This window comes from Gopherus flavomarginatus, chromosome 3, assembly GCF_025201925.1.
Source record: "Gopherus flavomarginatus isolate rGopFla2 chromosome 3, rGopFla2.mat.asm, whole genome shotgun sequence".
Lineage (NCBI taxonomy): Eukaryota > Metazoa > Chordata > Testudines > Testudinidae > Gopherus > Gopherus flavomarginatus.
In genome coordinates, this window is record NC_066619.1 from 135,636,743 (window position 1) to 135,656,292 (window position 19,550).

Sequence of the window (19,550 nt, forward strand, 5' to 3'; positions counted from 1 at the left end):
GAGTCTTAAGTACAGTGGCTAAGAACAGTCAGGAGGTCAGTTCTGTTTTGTTTGTTGCAGGTGAGGGAAATAAACACAAAGCAGAAAAATGACTGCTAGTGAGGCAGCTGCAACACTGGAGCTAGCCAGCAGGACTGGATTAACCTTTTGTGGGCCTGGTGCCAAACATACTTCTGGGCCACTATGGAGCCTGGAATGTGGAGGTCAGTCCCCAGAGTGAGGGGCCAGCCAGAGGCAATATGGCAGGGCAGGGGCGGCCCCACTCCACCCAATGCAAGGGCACTATTTACAAACTGGCAGTTGCCAGACAGACAGGGGCCTGCCTGGCCCTGTGCTGCCTGCATGTCCCTTCCCCTTAGGAGCAGGCCTATGCCCAACTCCCTATGGCCAGAGCCCCCTGGATCCACTATACCCAGTGCCCCCCCCCCCCAACCCACCCACAAATGTACAACACCATCCCTGACCCCAGCCCCACCACACAACCCCTACTCCCTAGTGCCCTAACACACACAGATCTTCTCCCCTCACAGCCCAGCTCCTCCCTGCCCCAGGGACTCAGTCCCACACACCCTGCCTCCTAGCTGCACTCATGGGTCTTGCTGGGAGGTGATTGACTGCTAGGCTGAGCCAGCAGCACAGCTAAGGCTGGTCCCAGGACCAGGAATTGCTCCAGCCCCTTGGGAGTGGTGCAATCAGCAGGCTCCCTCAAGATGCATTTGCCTGGAGGGGTCCAGTCAAGCTTCCCCATATTGTTGTCTTGTCCCACTCTGGTGCCCTGTGCCCCCCTCCAACAAACTGGCCAGGTTTCTGCTCCAGTCCCAGGTGCCTCAGCTCTGGGGAGCCAAGTGCGACACCACGGGTGCTGGGAAGCAGAGACTTCCTGGAGCCGGAGGTGCACTGGGGTCTGGCCAGGTGGCTGAGAGGAGCAGGCGGTAAGGCCAGGGAGTGGAGAGGAGGAAGTGGTGGGTGGGGGGAGCCAGTGGGATCTCTGGGCACAGTGGAAGTGGAGCAGGCTGAAGCCCCTTCTGAGCATAGGCCCGGCTCCACGGAGCCACTCAGCACTACTGGCCAGACTGGAAGCTGCAGAGAAGGAAAAGGATTGAGAGTTTCAAATGTGGTAGGCCAAAATGAGACTCAAAGAAACAGCTGCAGCCAGGGAAACTCTGGCAGCAGAGGCTGCCAGAGAGAAGGCTGCACACATAAGGGCCATGGATGAATAAGAGAGAGAGAAAAAAGAGAGCAAAAACACCAAATGGGCCTGCTGGAGAAGCAGAACCAGAACCCGCTGACCCCAATGACTCCCACCACTCCAAAAATCCACAAATGGGAATAATTATGTCCTGCATACAGTGAAAAGGCTGATATTGCTGAATATCTGACTACCTTTGAAAGGCTGTGTGTAATACATGACATCCCTCAGAAGAGAGTTTCTATCCTGATTGCAAAATGAACTGGTAAAGCTTGAAATGTATTCAATGGAATGCCTATTGAAGATGCTTTAGACTATTGTAAATTTAAAAATACTGTTCTGTGAAGTTTTCAGATTTCCCCTTGTGACAGGGCCAGATGGCTACAGGAGACTGATCAAAGGCAGCTATATTAGCCCCAGGTTAAGCAGGTCCCTTTTCCCTGAGTAAGGTAACATGGGCAGGTCCAGAACAGTCAGGAACTTGCTGGACCAAATTAAGACAGGCTAGCTAAGACACCTGGAGCCAATTAAGAAGCTGCTACAATCAATTAAGACAGACAGGCAGGCTAATCAGGGCACCTGGTTTAAAAGGGACCTCACTTCAGTTAGTGAGGGGCATGTGTGAGGAGCTGGGAGTAAAAGGTGCAAGAAACTAAGAGGGAGTAGATGTCCTGCTGGAGGACTGCAAAGTACCAGCATTATATCAGACACCAGGAGGAAGGTCCTGTGGTGAGGATAAAGAAGGTGTTTGGAGGAGACCATGGGGAAGTAGCCCAGGGAGTTGTATCTGTCATGCAGCTGTTACAGGAGGCACTATAGACAGCTGCAAACCACAGGGCCTTGGGCTGGAACCCAGAGTAGAGAGCGGGCCCGGGTTCCCCCCAAACCTTTCAACTTCCCATTTGATATAAGAGGAGTTGATCTGGACTGTGGGTCCCACCGGAGGGGAAGGTCCCTGGCCTGTCCCCTGACCCGTTAGATGGGCCAGCAGAGACTGTGGGGATTCTTCTCCTTTTCCCCATGCTGGCCAGTGATGAGGTTAGCAAAGTGAACAGCAGATTTGTGCCACTAACAAAAGGAGCCAAACTGGGGACTATGGTGAACCTCTGAAGTGACAAACCTGCCAGAAAGCGCAGAACCCACCAAGGCAGAGGAGGAACTTTGTCACACCCTAAAACAGAGTTACATTTAGGAATCTTAAGGGGGATACTGGTACAAGTAGTGGGGTACATGTAAACAAAGATTTGTTGGGGATATGGGTGAGGGGTAAACTGGTGGCAAGTTTGGAGGGAATGTTGGCTCTTGTTGCTCAAGAGCATTTCCTAGGCGTGTGTAAGGCTGATGTGAAGCAGTGTCTGTGGGACAAAGATGTAAAGTCTGTGGATGAGGTGGCTTTTGTAGTGGATGCCTTCGAACAGAATCAGGTGTCTATTGAGGGCAGGCCACAGAAAGAGGTTTTAAAACTGACAGGAAGGGAGGATCCCATATTACCCCTGGGAAGAAAGAAAGAGGTTGGGAGCCTAAACATTCTCTTACACCAAAACATTCCTCTACTGGTAATTCCTATCCCAAATCTCCTGTAAAAGCAGAAGAACCCAAACGGTGCTATCGGTGTAATTCCACTGGTCACCTGAGACATAAATGCCCTGTGCTTGGAGGAAGTAGGCAACCAATAGCTCATGTTAGTTCTGCTGTTCTCAACACAGAACCTCCTCACCCCGCAGGGAATTGAAACCCTGTGAGATTAGCCTCTGCAGAACCAGACATGGAGCATGTTAAGGCTGTCCAAATTGGTGGCAGGGAATACTTGGGGCAGGCGGATACAGGAGCTCAGATCTCTCTGGTTAGGCAGAGTGTGGTCCCAAAGGCCAGTATGTTACCTGGCCAAATGGCAGAGATTGTGGGGGTGGGCGAAAGCAGATTCCTTGTACCACTAGCTAAAATCCAGGTGGTGTGGGAAGGTTTGGAAAGTGTTTTGACTGGGGGAGGGGAGCAATGGAACACCTCCTAGGCAACCTGCTCTGGGTAATAATTTTTTTCCGTGTAGTTCAAGTTAAAGTATTTGCCTGTAGCAGGAGGGAGTGTTATGCTGGGACCCCTGAGGGAACCGGTGAGATCTCAGGAACTGCTGAGAGAACGGGAGAGAGTCTCCTTGATTGTTCTGCAGCAGGGAGAAGCCACATGCTTCCAGGTGGGAGGGTGGTTGAGACCAACTCCTGCACTGCAGCTGGAGTCAACACCAGATCAGGAAGGGATGGGGGGTGTGATGGCAGCCAGGGAGAGACCTGTTCATAGTGTTAGCTGCCAGCCGGTCACAGCTGAACCAGAGACAGATCTCGCTCTAGGGAGCAGAGAGCAATGTGTACTGAGGAAAGCCCAGAGAACGGGGAGGGGATCTCACAAACCACTGAGGTGGGTGAGGATTCCTGTGGCTCTAACACAGGGAAGCAGGGTGCTTCCAAGTATGAGAGGGGCTGAGGCTAGCTCCTTTCCAGCAGAAGGCAACATGACCTCAGGGGCAGGAGAGGTGTTGTCAGGGATTAAGGCAACTGTCCCAGTTGTTAGCTGGCAGTTTGGCCACTGAACAAGAGACAGACCCCTTCCTAGGGAACACAGAGAAATGTGTCTGATTAGGAGGGGGCCCTGAGGAGGAAACGGGGGAAGGAATAGTGGGGGCACAGGAATGTCTCCTCACTAGTCACTTGGGGCAGGATGCCCAGGACACTAGACACAGATGGCTGGGTCAGCATCTGTGCACCAGGCACTCAGCCTGTGACCCAGGCTTTGAGAAGGATCTGAGTACCTGACCTCCTGGAGGGGAGCAGTCACACTTCTCAGGGACAGAGAAGGTGGGTGGGCAGAGGGTACCCCAATCCAGGTCCCCATTGTTCAGGATGCTATTTCTGATAAGTTTTTGGAAAGTAACTGTGTCTCTTTAAATCAAGATGAAGCTCCAATGCCTGTGATAACAGAGGAGTTGGGACCCGGAAATTGCCAGGGGGTAGTTTGCCAGAATACAAATGACCCAACTGACAGAGAAGGGGGTGTTTTCCCCCAGGCTGATGAGAAACAGGAAGCAGTTATGGGAAAGCTGCTGGGAAAAGGTGCATCTGATCAAAGGGTAAATACACCTAGCCCAGAGAGCACAGATCACAGCCCTCTAGGGGACAGGGAAGGACTCAGTGCTGGGAGGGGGAAACACAGGGAACCTCAGAAAAGGAGCTGGATTTTCTGTATATATACAGTCCTGGGGTTCGGAGAGTGGGCCCCAAAGGGCCAGCCAATGTGCAGGCTCCCCTTGGACCCTTACCTTGCCAGACCCTGAGATATCAAAATGCCAGAAATATGATTAAATTAAGAGCCCACACAGAAGGGAACACTGGAGGGAAAGAAAAGCCAGTGACTGATTACATGGGAGAACATCAAAGGACACCATGGGTAGTGGGAAAAAAATAGCCTCAAACTACACTATCTGAACAAAGGGTGTGGTGTCATAAAGATATGTGTAAATACCCATCTGTGATAAAAATGTTGGTATTAATGTTAAGTTCTGGGGATAAGAATTTTGACGTAGATGTTAAATCTTATGCTAATACTACTTTTCAATTAATACCTGTAAGCAGGCTTAAAACTATCACAGCAGAGAAACAATTAAAAACCTGGCTTGCTGTGTGTGAATGGGGTAACTGAGGCATGCTGCCTCATGGCCTTGATGGCTAGGTGCCAAGAGAACTGTAACACAAACTGCCTTCAAGCTAGCCAGTGACTAACCCTCGTGCAGTAACCAAAGGGGGGAGGTGTGATGCTCTGTATCTTGGGAGAAAATGCTATGCACACACCCCGTTCGTCCTTGTAAAATGATTGTGTGGTATCCAATGTAAAGTTTGTCATGTCAGGTGTCTTGGAAAGACTCATGATGCACTGAGCATTGTTGTTATAGTGATTGTTACAGCAATGTTATTGTAATGTTATAGGTTGTAATTTCATGTATATAGTTAAGAGGCTGAAAATAAGCCCTGGTAAAAACGCTCGAAGAGCAGAGAGGCAGTTCACACCTCATCAGGGCAGGTATGGGACAAACCCAGCCCAGCCTCACAGGAACAAAGGACGCTGGCCTAGGCAGCAACAAAAGGATCTGTTGGACTCTCAAGTGAATTACCCCCTTCCTTTGGTCAGTCAGGGCCTGTGATGAGGTAATGCTCACCTGACTCTGAATGGGTGGTTGGAAACAAAGCCAAGAGGGAAGAAAGAACATGGTAAAAGGGAGAGACGTTTGCCATGCTCTCTGTCTTCCACCTACATCTACAGACATCACCAAGTGACTGAAGAGCTGATCAAAGGTTTTCTCCTGGCTGAAGAGCAGCCAGCCGGCCTGTGGTAGAGGCATCTAAGTTTGTAAGGGCACTGAAAGTGTTAAGGTCAGCTTAGAATGTTTTGCTTTTATTTCATTTGACAAAATCCAACTTCTTGTGCTTTGACTTACAATCACTTAAAATCTCTTTATAGTTAATAAATCTGTTTGTTTGTTCTACCTGAAGCAGTATGTTTGGTTTGAAGCATGTCAGAGACTCCCCTTGGGATAACAAGCCTGGTACATATCAATTTCTTTGTTAAATTGACAAACTCATATAAACGTGCAGCATCCAGTGGGCATAACTGGACACTGCAAGACGGAGGTTCCTAGGGTTGTGTCTGGGACCGGAGATACTGGCTGGTGTCATTCGGTTGCACAATCCATAGAGCAGCTTCCATGCCAGAGGTTCTGCCTGACCAGCCCAGGAGTGGGGTTCTCACAGCAGAGCAGGGTCAGGCTGGCTCCCAGAGTCAAGGATTGGAGTGACCTAGCAGAGCACTGGAGAACACCCGAGGGGAAGTCACGCTTCTATGGATCTTTCATCTGCAACCTGAATTTCCTTTCCAGCACTCATTGCAAAGCACCCCCTCCAACTGCTTGTCAGCTACTGCAGTAATCCAAAGGGGCTGTGGCAGTAGCTGGTACAAGATTCAGCTACAGGCACAGCCAGTAAAAGAGGGAACACAGAACCACTGGGAGATCAAGCATCCATCTGTACCAATGAATTCACAAACCCAGGAGAGTTTTGTTTTTTTAATTACATGGCCATCAGGACAAGCCCTGGGGAGAACCACTGTCCTAATCGTTCTTGCCTCCTCTTATCACTGCTCTAATTCTGCAATACCCTTTTTGACAGGTGGTGACCAGATGCACTTTGGACTTCTGTTGTCTGCGTGACAAGAACCAGGGGAGGAGTGAAGAGAAAGGGCACTTTACAATGTGCTAGGGGGCTTCCTCCAAAATGCTAGCTGTCTCCCCCCCAAGGGCTTGCAGGTCCCTGTGTTAAAGCGTAGTATGGACACATCATGAGGTACAGAGGATCCTACTTAAATATCTTCATTTTCAGCTCCATGACTGGCTGATGCAAAATAGCATAAATTATCCCCAGAAACATCTAAAATTACCAATTACAGAGGTAGGAAAGTAACTACTCTGCTCTCTAAAATATTGCTATGTCTGATGAAGTAAAAACTCCTTTTAAACCAGACCCATACAAACTAATGGGAACTGAACACTACAGTTTTAATGAACGGGGCCTATTCCAATGGGGATAGTTTTCTTTATGATGATGTACTTCTGGTCCACCTTCTCACAGCTCCATGTGAACCAAAAGACAAAGCCACAGGGGATGTAACAAATCAAAGGGGTCCATCACAAGTTGATAATTGAGTTGCCTTCTTAATACCACCACCCAGCAGATGAGTCTAAACTAGATCTACTGTCTGTTAGTTATAGGGAAGTTACCCTGGTTCCAAAGACTCCTTTAGGAATAAAGCATTTAGTACAAAGATGAAGAAAAGAAATAGTGCACTAGAGATCCAAGCAAATGGTTGTGTGTGTGAAAAAAAAATTAAATCTATATTTTGAAACAAACGCATAGAAATAAAACTGTACCATGAAAACAAGGAACAGCAGACAGCTTTTAAAGACATTGGTGATTGTTTGCAGGAAACTGTGTTATCTCAAATGAAGACAGCGCACAGTTTGACAGGTCCAAAGGGTTGTCTTCACTACAGCGTTAGCTTGAAGTAGAACTTGAATGTTGCCCCAACCTGAATCCTATCCCATACACACACCTCTAGCTTGAATTAAATGGTGTTTTACACTCAAACTAGCTGGTGGGGGGAGGAGAAAAGGAGGCAGGCAGGGGTGTTGCTAAACCTCGTAATACAGTGTGGGGACGGCTGGAAGTAATTAACTAAAGATGCACACAGAAGCCTGTATTGATCCTTTCTTCAGGGTGGCCTCAACCTGTTTTCCAAGGTAGTCAAAATGCAGCTGGGAGCAAAGCCCACATGTGCAGCTTCTTGTCATGTAAGCCATCTGTGGGTGGTTCTGCTGCATAGAAGCCAGAAGGATACTTTGTTAAATGAGGATCAAGTTAGATAGTTGGCATCCCACAGGAGTCTGTATGGGGTGTGGTCAGGAAACACATTGCCAGGGCCTCCTCCGAGCAGGACATTGCCACTTACCTCAGCGGCTCCCTGGAGGCTGAGTTCGGGAGAGGGGGAAGAGACCTATCCTCTCTCTGGTCCTGCGCCCGCAACACCTCAAGACGCCTGAGTAAGAGGATCGGCTGCTGCTGGAAGTGGTACGAGGAACGCCGGGAGCTGGGAATACTGGTGCCATGTGTAAAGACCCCGGACCACACCATCGTCACCCTGACCGCCAGAGCCATGCTAGAAAGGTCCCTGAAAGACGCCATCCGCTACCACTACACCGAGAACCTCAAACGGAAGCCGGACCAGGGCAAGGTGTTCGAGGTGTCCGGCAAGTGGGACGCCAGTAACCACTTCCTCCCCAGGGGCAGCTTCACAGGTTCGCCAACTGGCGGTTCATCCACAGGGCCTGACTCAACTGCATTCCCCTCAACGGAGCCATCTGCCACGGCGGCCGAGACAAGCACTACAGGAAGTGCGGCTACGTGAACAAGACCCTGCCGCACGTCCTGTGTGGATGCAAGCAGCACTCCGGAGCCTGGCAGCACCGCCACAACGCCATCCAGAACCGACCAGTGAAAGCCATCCCACCGTCCCTGGGGAAGATCACCGTCGACTCCGCCATCCCTGGGACAGACAGCCGACTGTGACCTGACATAATCATGACAGACGCAGAAAAGAAGAAGGTCCTCCTGGTAGACGTCATGGTGCCTTTCAAAAACCGGTCCCCTGCCTTCCACGAGGCCCAAGCATGGAAGGAGTCGAAGTACGCCTCGCTGGCTGAGACCCTGAGAGCCCAGGGCTACGAAGTCCAGGTACACGCCCTGATTGTGGGAGCCCTGGGCTCATGGGACCTCCGCAACGAGCCGGTTCTGAAAGCATGTGGGTCGGTCGACGCTACGCTCAGCTCATGAGACAGCTCATGGTGTCCGATACCATCAGGTGGTCCAGACACATTTATACCGAACACATCACCGGACACCGCCAATACCACACTGAGTAATTGAAACAGCTGATCAGGGAAATAACCCACTTGCTTCCCTGAGGGACCAAGGGATGCACCCCACCCATGTACCTATCCACCACACTGATACTGACTTGGACTCCTTATTCATTCCATGGGTGGCCAACCCGAGCCCACTTATTCACTGACACTTTAAAAACCCTTACACCCCAATCTGGGTCTATGCCGGTTATGCAATATGTATGTAGCTTTTCATCCTTGCAAGCGGTATCTGTAACCCCTGTGATATAGCATGGCCAGAGGGCAGCAGGAGAGTGTTAGCAGGGAGCCTTATTCCCTGCAAGGGGAGGAAGGTTTGTTATAGATTAACTAGAGCACCTGAAGCCAATTAGAGCACCAGCAGTCAGTCATGTGATAAAAACTCCTGCTTCAGTCAGACAGTGTGGGAGTTGAAGCAGAGAGCAGTTTTGGAGAGAGCAAAAGGAAAGTTTGGAGGAGTGCTGCAGTGGGCTGAGAAATCCAAAAGGAACCCTAGGTAAGGGGCACCTGGCTTGTGTAAAAGGAGGGCTAGAAGCCCTTTCCCAAGCTGAAGGGCAGGAGAGGGAAGTAGCCCAGGGGAAGGAACCGCTAGTTCAAGTGGTTCACCACAAACCTCAGGGCCCCTGGGTTGGGACCTGGAGAAGAGGGCGGGCCCAAGTCCCTCCCTCTCCACTCCCCTCCTCAAGGACACTAGTGGGGTAATTAAAATACCGGTTCAGAGGCAAGCAATGGCGCCCTGAACCTTCCCCAAAGAAGAGAAAGTGCGAGACCCAGTATAACAGTACTGGCAATTTGCCACACCCCCCCATAACCCAAGCCTGACCCCAGATGTACAGTACCTTCCCTCTCAACCTGTGTATATTTTCATTTCAGATATTTACTTTAATAAATTTTTAAATGCAGCAGAAAACCCCACTGTATTAGAATACTTTTGTCCTGAAAAAGCAAAGTAGCTTAGGATCAATAGAATCCATCTTTGAAAAGGTGGAGACTCTCTCCTCCTGTTTATTCCATTCTCATTCCCTGAAAGAAAGAAATGAGCCATCTGCTACACTTCTTAGAAAGTCAATCATTTATAAATTGATGGTTGTTTTTCCATCTATAAACAGCACAAAGGAAAGGTACAGACTTCACAAGACAGAATAATCACTTCTACAGCAATTAAACTGCTTTAACTACCCAGATACAGGGTAATGAAAGTGTTCTATGTACTGACATTGTACAGCTAATTTAGACCAAGTACTGAAACAGTTCTGGGCTCCTGAACTGAAAATTATACTCAGCATATTTGGACTCATAAAAGCATGAACACGTTCAGCCCTTCATTAAGAAGCATGCTGCAAAGCAAGTTAAAAACAGTTATGGTTTCCAGAGTTTCAAGAGGCCGTCTTCACTGTAGGTGGCGATCAAGTTCTGATGGGGATGATGAGCGATGCCAATTACATCCTTTTCATGAACCTACAGGAGGAACAGAAAAAAAACTGATGCAAGTCTTCCCTTCACATCACCTCAAACCAAATCATATTCTCAGGGATAAGCAACAGTAAGATGAGTAAAGGTTCAGAGCACATGTCAGTAACTTAGGGCCAAGCAATGCAGGAAGTGTGGCTATGCCAACGAGACCCCACCCCACATATTGTGTAGCTGGAAACCCCATTCCAGACCAATGGCAGGCAGCTGTGACACAACGCCATCCAAGACTGCCTAGTCCAGGAGTAGGCAACCTATGGCACGCGTGCCGAAGGCGGCATGCAAGCTGATATTCACTGGCATTCACACTGCTCGGGTCCTGGCCACCAGTGCGGGGAGGCTCTGCATTTTAATTTAATTTTAAATGAAGCTTCTTAAACATTTTAAAAACCTTATTTACTTTACATACAACAATAGTTTGGTTATATATTACAGACTTAAAGAAAGAGACCTTCTAAAAATGTTAAAATGCATTACTGGCACGCGAAACCTTAAATTAGAGTGAATAAATGAAGACTCGGCCCAACACTTCTGAAAGGTTGCAGACCCCTGGCCTAGTCAGAGCCATCCCACCACCTCTGGGGAAGGTAGCCGTGAACTCCGCCATCCCTGGAATGGACAGCCAACTGCGACCAGATCGTCCTGGTGTGGACATCACAGTGGCCTTTGAGAACAGGATTCTGGCCTTCTGCAACGCCCGAGCTCAAAAGGTGGAGAAATACACCGCTCTGGCCAATGCCTTTAGAGCTAGGGGTTACAAGGTTCAAACACACACACTGACTGTCGGAGCCCTGGGCACATGGGACCCCAGTAATGAGTGAGTGTTGCGGAAATGCGGAATCGGTCAGCACTATGCTTGGCTGATGTGGCAACTCATCGTACTGGATGCCATCAGGTAGTCGAGGAACATCTATTTAGAACACATCACTGGACATTGGCAATACCAGGAGAGAGGAGCTGGAGTGCCGTGGAGAAGCGAAGTCAGGAAAGTAACTGGAATACTTCTCTAAATGCTCAATTACTGAGGGACAATCTACTATATTTGCTCTCCACAACCAACTCTTAGTATAAACATTTATGAGTAATGTACCTGAACATTTGGATGTTAATATCTAAACTGTATCACTAAATGCATTTGCCTAAATTCGGGTTATTGCACATTATGTACTACATGCATTTTATGAGTTTTAAACCACACTTTGTACTTTTGGTTAATTTATGTACAGACATTCTTTCCTTAACATGTGTATTATATGATTTTAATGTTAGCTTTAATAATAATTCCTAAATCTGTTCTTCTGTTGGTGTGCTTATAACTATTCATCACTGTAATGGGCTTATAGCAACTATCATTTATTAATCCTTTATAAACTATTTATAAACTGAACCTTAATATAAATTGTAACCTCCGGTTTATAAGTCTTGTCTGGGGGACCATTACACCATTCCTATAATGTATTTTACGCTATGTTACATGTACTCTCAACCTTAAGTCCATTTTACTATATTAGTCTGGAAATTAAAAAAAAAAAAAAAAAGGTACTATTCATCCAAAAATAGTTTCTTAAAATGCACGATATTTCAGTGTCTCTGGAAAGCCTGAGGAGTCCAAATCATTCCATTAAGATCAAGATCAAGATCATTCTGGGCAAAAATGGTCTGACATTTAAGTAGCTCAGTTTCTTTAGCTCATCCAAGAGAAGGTTATGAGATGACTTGATCATGGTTTAGAACAGGGTGGGCAAACTTTTTGGCCTGAGGGCCACATCGGGATTCTGAAACTGTATGGAGGGCGGAGTAGGGACCACATCGGGATTCCGAAACTGTATGGAGGGCAGAGTAGGGAAGGCTGTGCCGCCCAAAACAGCCTGGCCCCACCCCCTATCCACCCCTCCCACTTCCCACCCTCTGGCTGCCCCCCTCAGAATCCCTGACCCATCTAATACCCACCCCCCACAGCTTGTCCCCTGACTGCCCCCTCCTGGGACCCCCCACCCCTAACAGGCCCCCAGGGACCCCATCCCTTATCCAACCCCCCCTGCTCCCTGTCCCCTGACCCCTATCCATACCCTCGCCCCCTGACAGGCCCCCTGGGACTCCCACACCTATCCAACCCCACCGTTCCCTATCCCCTGACCGCCCCCCTCCAGAACCTTCGTCTCATCCAACTGCCCCCTGCTCCCTGTCCCCCAGGACCTCCTGCCTCTTATCCAACCCCGCCCTCTGCCCCCTTACTATGCACTCAGAGCAGCAGGACTGGCAGCTGCGCCACCTGGCCGGAGCCTGTTGCACTGCCCAGGAGCTCGCAGCCCCGCCGCCCACAGTGCTGCTGGCACAGAGAGCTGAGGCTGCGGGGGGGAGGGAGACAGCAGGGGAGGGGCTGGGGGTTATCCTTCCAAGCCAAGAGCTCAAGGGCCGAAGAGAACGGTCTGTCCACCCCACCCCACTCCCATAGTTTGCCCACCTCTGGTTTAGAAATCCCTCTATGTGGAGATTTCTGACAGTAGAGGAGTAACATAGCAGACAGGAAGCTGAAGCAGGGCACATTCAAACAGGAAGTGAAGCACAGCACAATTTGTTTTGGAGGTAACAGCAAGAGTAACTAACCAGTGGAGCAGTTTAGCTGGGTGTGAGGGACTCTCCAAAATCAAGACTGGATCTTTTTAAGAGAGCTGCTCTAGATCAACCAGAAATGAAAGGCTTGGTGCAGGAATCACTTGGTACAATTCTCTAGCCTGTGTTACGCAGGTGATCAAACTGGAGAATCTTAATGGTCCCTTCTGACTTTAGACTATGACTGTGATTGTTTTTCCAGAGCTGTGTAAAAGTGATCCTGGAATCCCAAACTACTATTATGGTATGGTGGAGGCCATGCTGAGGAACCATCCTGCTCTGTTCTGCCACAGCTTGTGCCCTGTGCCTAGTCTCCAGTCAATGACCCGAGACCCCTTCCTCTTGTTTGGCCCAATTCCCCCTCTCCACTCCAAGTGTGGCTCTAGAGCAGCTAGCGCTCTCTGGGCGCCCACGCACAACAAGAGCCGTTCTATGGAACCCAGCCACTCAGAGTGCAAAGTGGAAGAGTCACACCCCTAATGCTTTAACCTAAAAGGAAAGTGTGCAAACACAAACTGTAATAGAAGTGTGTGCACTTTAACCTGTGGGAAGTGCAGGGTTAAATCACTATATATAATCACAACTACTTCAAAAATCTTTTAAGGAGTTTGTGGCTACATTCTAGCTAAAACTATCTATTTTTATTCTTAAACATGTTTTCCTCAAAATAACCCAGCCCTTTAGCTAAGCACTCAGGACCAACCCTACAACCACCACCCGAGAGTGCTTGTCATGGGAGTACAGTAACTCCACACATAACATTGTAGTTATGTTCCTGAAAAATGCTATTTTAAGCGAAACGATGTTAAGCGAATCCAATTCCCCCATAAGAACTGATGTGGGGATGGGGAAGAGCTTAGGTTCCAGGGACATTTTTTGAAATGGTGGAGTCAGAGGGTGGGATATTTCCCAAGGAATACCTTGCTGCTAAATGATGAACTAGCACTCAGCTGAGCCCTCAAGGGTTAACATGTTGTTAAGGCAGCCTCACACTCTACAAGGCAGCACGAACGGAGGGAGGAGACACAGCATGGCAGAGAGAGAGAGTATGTGTGCGTAAGTAAAAAAAAGAGAGACACACACCATGTGTGAGAGGGACGCGCACTGCCCCTTTAAGTTCGCTGACTCCACTTTAAGTACACTGCCTTTTAAGTAGATCAGCAAGATGAGACAGCAGCTGCTGCCAGCAAGCTCCCTCCGTCCTGAGCCCTGTCGTGTCCCCACTGCTCTACGGAGATGGGATGCAGGAGGAGGGGGACCCCCTGACATTAGCACCCCTTTTCCCCACCCTCTGCACAGCAAGCAGGAGGCTCCTGGGAGCAGCTCCAAGGCAGGGGGCAGGAGCAGCACATGGCAGTGGGGGGAGGGACAGCTGAACTGCTGGCAATTGATAGCCTGCTGGCCGGCAGCTGCACAGAGAACTTAAGGGAGCTGACAGCAGGGCTGCTGGTCCACCCTGGTTCCAAGCCCCTCACCAGCTAGCTCTAACAGGCTGCTCTTTCTGCAAGCAGTGGACAAAGCAAGTGGCTGCCAAACAACGTTATAAGGGAGCATTGGGCAACTTTAAACGAGCGTGTTCCCTAATCCATCAGCAACATAACAAACTAAAGTTAACCGGGACGACGTTAAGTGAGGAGTTACTGTAAGTGGTCACTATGGATTTTATGTGTGCATGAATATTCTAGAACTGATGAGAACACAGATTCGACTTCACGTTTACATTCAAATAGCTTGTGCTAAGTACTCACTGTCAGAGTCCTCTCCAGCTTGCCAGTCACTGTGCTGAAACAATACAGCACAAAGTCTTCACCCACACAGTAGATCCATTCGCCGCGTGGTGAAAGGGCACAGCAAACAAAGTCACCTCCTTCTCTCTTACCAGAGCTGAAGCTTCTTACAATCTATAAAACCCAAAGAAAGGTTCACTGGATTCACATGTGGCAGCAACAGCGCTACTCTAACAAAGTTCGCTTCAGTTAGATACTGGGGTCATGAATTTAGTTGCCTAAATAATCAGCCTGATTTTCAGAAGGGCAGAGTACCCAGCAGTTACCACTGAAAGGAGAGATCAGGATTTCACCCACTACAATGCTTGGAAGGATCACAAATCTTTTCCTGATTCTAATACTTGTTAAGCTCTTTCCTAGATGCTTCAAAGGGAGATGCCTGGGGTCACATACTTGTCCTTGCATGTTCATGATGACCACTGTGTTTGATCTGTTGCAAACGACAAAGTGTTCTGGATTTTTAGGCAGCAGAACCACACTATTCACGGTGATGTCTGTTCCTGCAGTGCTGCCGAGAGATTTGAAGGTGTTGGAGCATTCAGTTGTCTTCATATTCCAAATCTGTTGAGCAGAATACAAAGTGGAATCACTTTATGATCAGGCAGGTTTCTGCATTTTAATTAAAAAGACACCACACTTTTGGAGAAGTTACTGTGCATTTAAAAAATGTCTATTGAAACTAGAGGAAAAAGAGTAACGAACACCAAAAATGGTAAATTCAATAGGTTCAAAGATTTTTAGGCCAGAAAAGACCACTATGATCATCTAGGCCAATTGCCTATATAGCACTGGCCTTAAAATTTTACCCAGCCATTCCTGAATCAAGCCCAATAACTACTGGGTGAACAAGAACAGGTTTATTTAGAAAGATATCCAAATATGAAGGTTACTTACCTGTAGCTGAGGTTCTTTGAGACGGGCTCTGAACAGTCCCACTCAGGGGGTACTTTGACCAGTGCAGCCTGAATGGTAAAATTCTACTAATGGTAACAGTTGGCACAACCACATACCTCCCTTGTCTCCTGTCACTGAACTCCGGACATTCTAGGGCCAGGGTTTAAAAGGAGAGTGGCACTCTATTGCCTTAGTTCCAACTCCAAGCTCTTTGGAAAGCAGGACTGACTCCAAAGTAGCGGGGAAAAGGAGGAGGGGAGCGTCAATATGCAGAGTCTATCTTGAAGAATATCAGTTATAGGTAAGCAACCTTCATTTCTTCCTTTAAGCGTCCTCTGCATATTCCCGCTCAGGGCAAGCTGCCTTTGCTCCATTTGAAAGAGTTCTGATGCCTTGAGGAATGGATAATCTTTTCAATTTATAAATTTCATAAATACCTAACTCATCTAGAAAGAGTCTGTTCAGAAATAGCTTTTCTCTTGTTTTTTTGGTCCATAAGTTATAAACAGCCTTGAAGACTGTCTATATTTAGTCTGTTGAAATAAAAACATAACACTCTCCTTGCATCTAACAAGTAATTTAGTTTCCCCATTATGAGTATGGGGTTTCGGGTAAAATTACGATTAATTTATGTGAAAATCAGAGACTATTTTTGGTAAAAACTTAGGATGAATGTGAAGATTAACTTTATCCTTATGAAACACTGAATGGTGGATCAGCCATTAATGCATACAAGTCACTTATGCATTTCACTGCAGTGACTGTATTGAAAACACTGTTTTTACAGATAGATGACATGAAGAACAGCTCCCCAAAGGGTCAAAAGGAGGTCTTATTAATTTTGCTAGTGCTACGTTCAAATCCCAGGAGGGCACAGGTGTTCTTACATGAGGATATAAATTATTAGGGTCTTTTAAAAACTTCTTAACCATATATCATTAGGAAAATGGATTTTCCCCTCTACGGGTACATGACATTCTGATAAGGCTGAGAGATTAAATTTAACTGAAGATAATGAAAGAGGTGTCTTCTTAAGATACAATAAATACTCTAATATATAAATAGAACCATATAAGAATCCACATTACACAAGGAAATCCTTTTCCATTTAAGACTACAGCATATCCATGTGAATTCTTTTCTACAATACTACAGTACATTCTGTACTTCAAAAGTCTTTCTTCTACCAAAGCTAAAGGTCATGCAGCCCAGAGAAGAGACCTAAGGTCCAGATGACAGACCTTCCCTCTTTGCTGTGTCAACAAGTCCAGTCTCAGTAGTACAGGTTCCACTAATCCTTGTGACATGTAATCAAATCCAGATTCCATTGCTGTCTGGGCCATGTTGGTGCTATTAAAATCAGCCAGATTTGTCTTATTGTGTTTATCACTCTCTGAATGATGGGAAATGCATACATTAGACCTTACACCACCTTGTAGCATCCAGGAATCTACATATAATGGGCCCAATGACAAACCCTGAGCCCTGCCTATGATAAAACTACCTTTAAGGGTAATTATCTCTAAGACTAAATGCCCCAGTTTGCTACAACACACAGAACAGAACAACACAATCCCATACATGGCTCGTAGAAGCAAGTGACCAATTTACCTTCACTGTGCCGTCAGAGGACGCACTGATAATATAGTGACCATCCTGTGTAAAAGTAGCTTCATTAACAAATGAAGAATGACCACGGAATTCCTTCAGAGTTTTTCCCGATTTTAAGCCATGAATCCTGTTACAATATTTTAAAAAACATGGTAATAGAATAATTAATCTAGAGAGGTACAATTCAGAGATGTAAAATAAAGAAAGAATTTAGTTTGTTATCTGATGTACAGAGCAAGTAATAAAATAGGCTAACACATCTGCATCTAGAATAATACATTTGTCATCACAAACCCCTTTCCCCAAATATAATATCTGACCATGAAAAATGTAAAGGGACATCATCAACTTGAAAACTAATCAATTAAAAAAAAAAGTTAGTTAAAGGTAGTTTCAGGTATACACAAAACATAAAACCCCAAGAACGGGCAGGGGAACACAGATTTTTGTTTTAGTTTTAAGGTGAATTTAGTATCATGAAAAGCACCAGCCTAAGAACCCTGGAGACTTAAGTCTTATTTTTTTTTCATTTTGACCATGATCTGTTTACTGAGTTCAAAGCAAATAGATCCTATGCAGCAGAAGCAGTACAATGTGCTAGAACTCTGTTCTGAAGGGAGTAATCTGAGCATGAAAAGGACAGTTCATGCCTAAACTCTCAGCTAACACTGCCAAGAGAATTCCATTGCTGCTTAAGATTTTTGGTAACATGGACACCAGCCCCTAATCTAGGTACTTCCATGGCCCCAGTCACATTAGCATCTAAGCAACCACCAGCTACCTAAAAAAATCACAACTCTTTTCATTTCCAGGCTCTAGAAAAACTAGCGTGACTAGTTTACAGCGCAGTTATGAGATGTGGAAGCACGCACGTGTGGTAGAAGCTTTGAGAGAAGGCTAAGCTGAAGGAGGGAATTTGCCATTTACTTTTGAAAAAGGTTGTTCTTGTGGTCACTTCTTCCTTATGAGAGTGAGTTCCCATAGTCTAGTAGGCCCAGCTCCTGCATGCACAAGCCTTTTCCGAAGGGGACAGTTTCACTGCTCCAAGAACCAAAGCAGTCATGGGGGCATTGGGCTGTTTGGGACTGGGTAAGAGAGATGCAGCCCTTCCTGCAGTAGGGGAAGGTCTCCACTCCCCTTATTCCTAGAAGATGTAAGTGAGGAGCTGCTTCTTGGGCCACAGTGTTAAAGTCCTCAGGTCCAGGAAGTTCAACGGCTGCGCTGCTTCCTGGAGGTGTCTGTCTGGGGGGGTGTCTCACAATGCTTCCTGCTGGAAGCAGAGAGGATGGAACTCTGTTGGCAACGTGCTTCTCACTGACTAAGGGAGGTTATAGAAAGTTGTGGCAGGTGTGATGTCACATGTTCACGATGGCCACAACCTTTCTTCTGTGCAGTTCCTGCTGGGAGGACAGACACAAGTGACCCTGCAGAACCTTTTAAACTCTCCTCAGGCTGCAGCTGCCTGAAGCCCTTTTCTGTGGAGAAGGAAAATGAACTGAGATGACCACTGTTACATATAACCCACCAGCAGCTATCAAATGGTAGCGACTGGGTTCATTCAGAACTGGTGCTGAAGAACGGCCCCTATCTCATTATCGGCAGGGACTATCAGGTCGCAGTACTGGCCTTGTAGCCAGTTTCAGAAACAGTTGTTCTAAAGTTTGAATGTAAGCCAATGAGAGGTGCTCAGCTGGCCTCTCTTGCTGGGACGTATGACAGGTGTAAAAGTACTGAAATGGCTGAATCTGAGAACAGAAATGCTTTTAAAAAAACAAAAACAATACATCATGGCTAGCACCTGCTGTGAACACTGGAATGAAAATAGGTTAACACAAAAATAGGTTACAAAAATTGAAAGGGCAAAAATGTAAACTATTTGTTCAAGAGGAAAGAGCCAAGTATTTTTACTGATGTTCAAAACATTAAGGACTAGCTTTCATGTAAGCTAAAAACATCCAAGAGTTTAAGGCAAGTGGACTGAAGAAACAATACTTGGAACTTCTATTAGAGCTTCTTGTACATTACAGCCCTCAAAATGTATAACTTACCTGATTGTCTGATCAAAAGAAGCACTAAGAATCTGACTGCTGTCTTTAGAGAAACTGAGGCAGGTGACACCTTTACTGTGAGCTCGTTCAAATCTCCTCAGACACTGCCCACTCTGAATCTTCCATACCTGAGGGACATCCAAAATACTAATTAGAAAAAGGACTCCTCTTAAATCAAGTGAAATTCACAAGGTAGCCAGGACTAAGATGAAGAGTATCCAGGATCAAAGGATAAGCTACAATAGCACTGGAGGTGGTGTTTTTACCCGCACAAAATATTTAACGCCGTGAGACATGTATCTAAGAGGCACCTGCATGATTCAAACAAGACTTTGGCAAATAGAGTGATGAAGTTTCTCGTTGATGTGGGAGAGGGGATGGGATTGATTTGAGGAGTCTACTGTATGGAAGCTACACACAAG

The 19,550-nt window shown here is 46.9% G+C and overlaps 1 protein-coding gene across 1 annotated transcript in view; it reads right to left on the reverse strand.

Annotated features, from left to right (window-relative positions):
• Window positions 1-9,754: 9,754 nt before the first annotated feature.
• Window positions 9,755-19,550, reverse strand: part of SMU1 (SMU1 DNA replication regulator and spliceosomal factor) — a 30,749-nt gene continuing 20,953 nt past the window's right edge. Inside the window, exons 8-12 of the mRNA XM_050948269.1 lie at window positions 19,129-19,256; window positions 17,081-17,207; window positions 14,969-15,136; window positions 14,537-14,689; window positions 9,755-10,163 (exon numbers count right to left, since the gene is read on the reverse strand). Of these exons, the coding sequence (XP_050804226.1) occupies window positions 10,065-10,163; window positions 14,537-14,689; window positions 14,969-15,136; window positions 17,081-17,207; window positions 19,129-19,256 (675 nt within the window). The 3' untranslated portion in view covers window positions 9,755-10,064. The remainder of the gene's footprint in view (window positions 10,164-14,536; window positions 14,690-14,968; window positions 15,137-17,080; window positions 17,208-19,128; window positions 19,257-19,550) is intronic.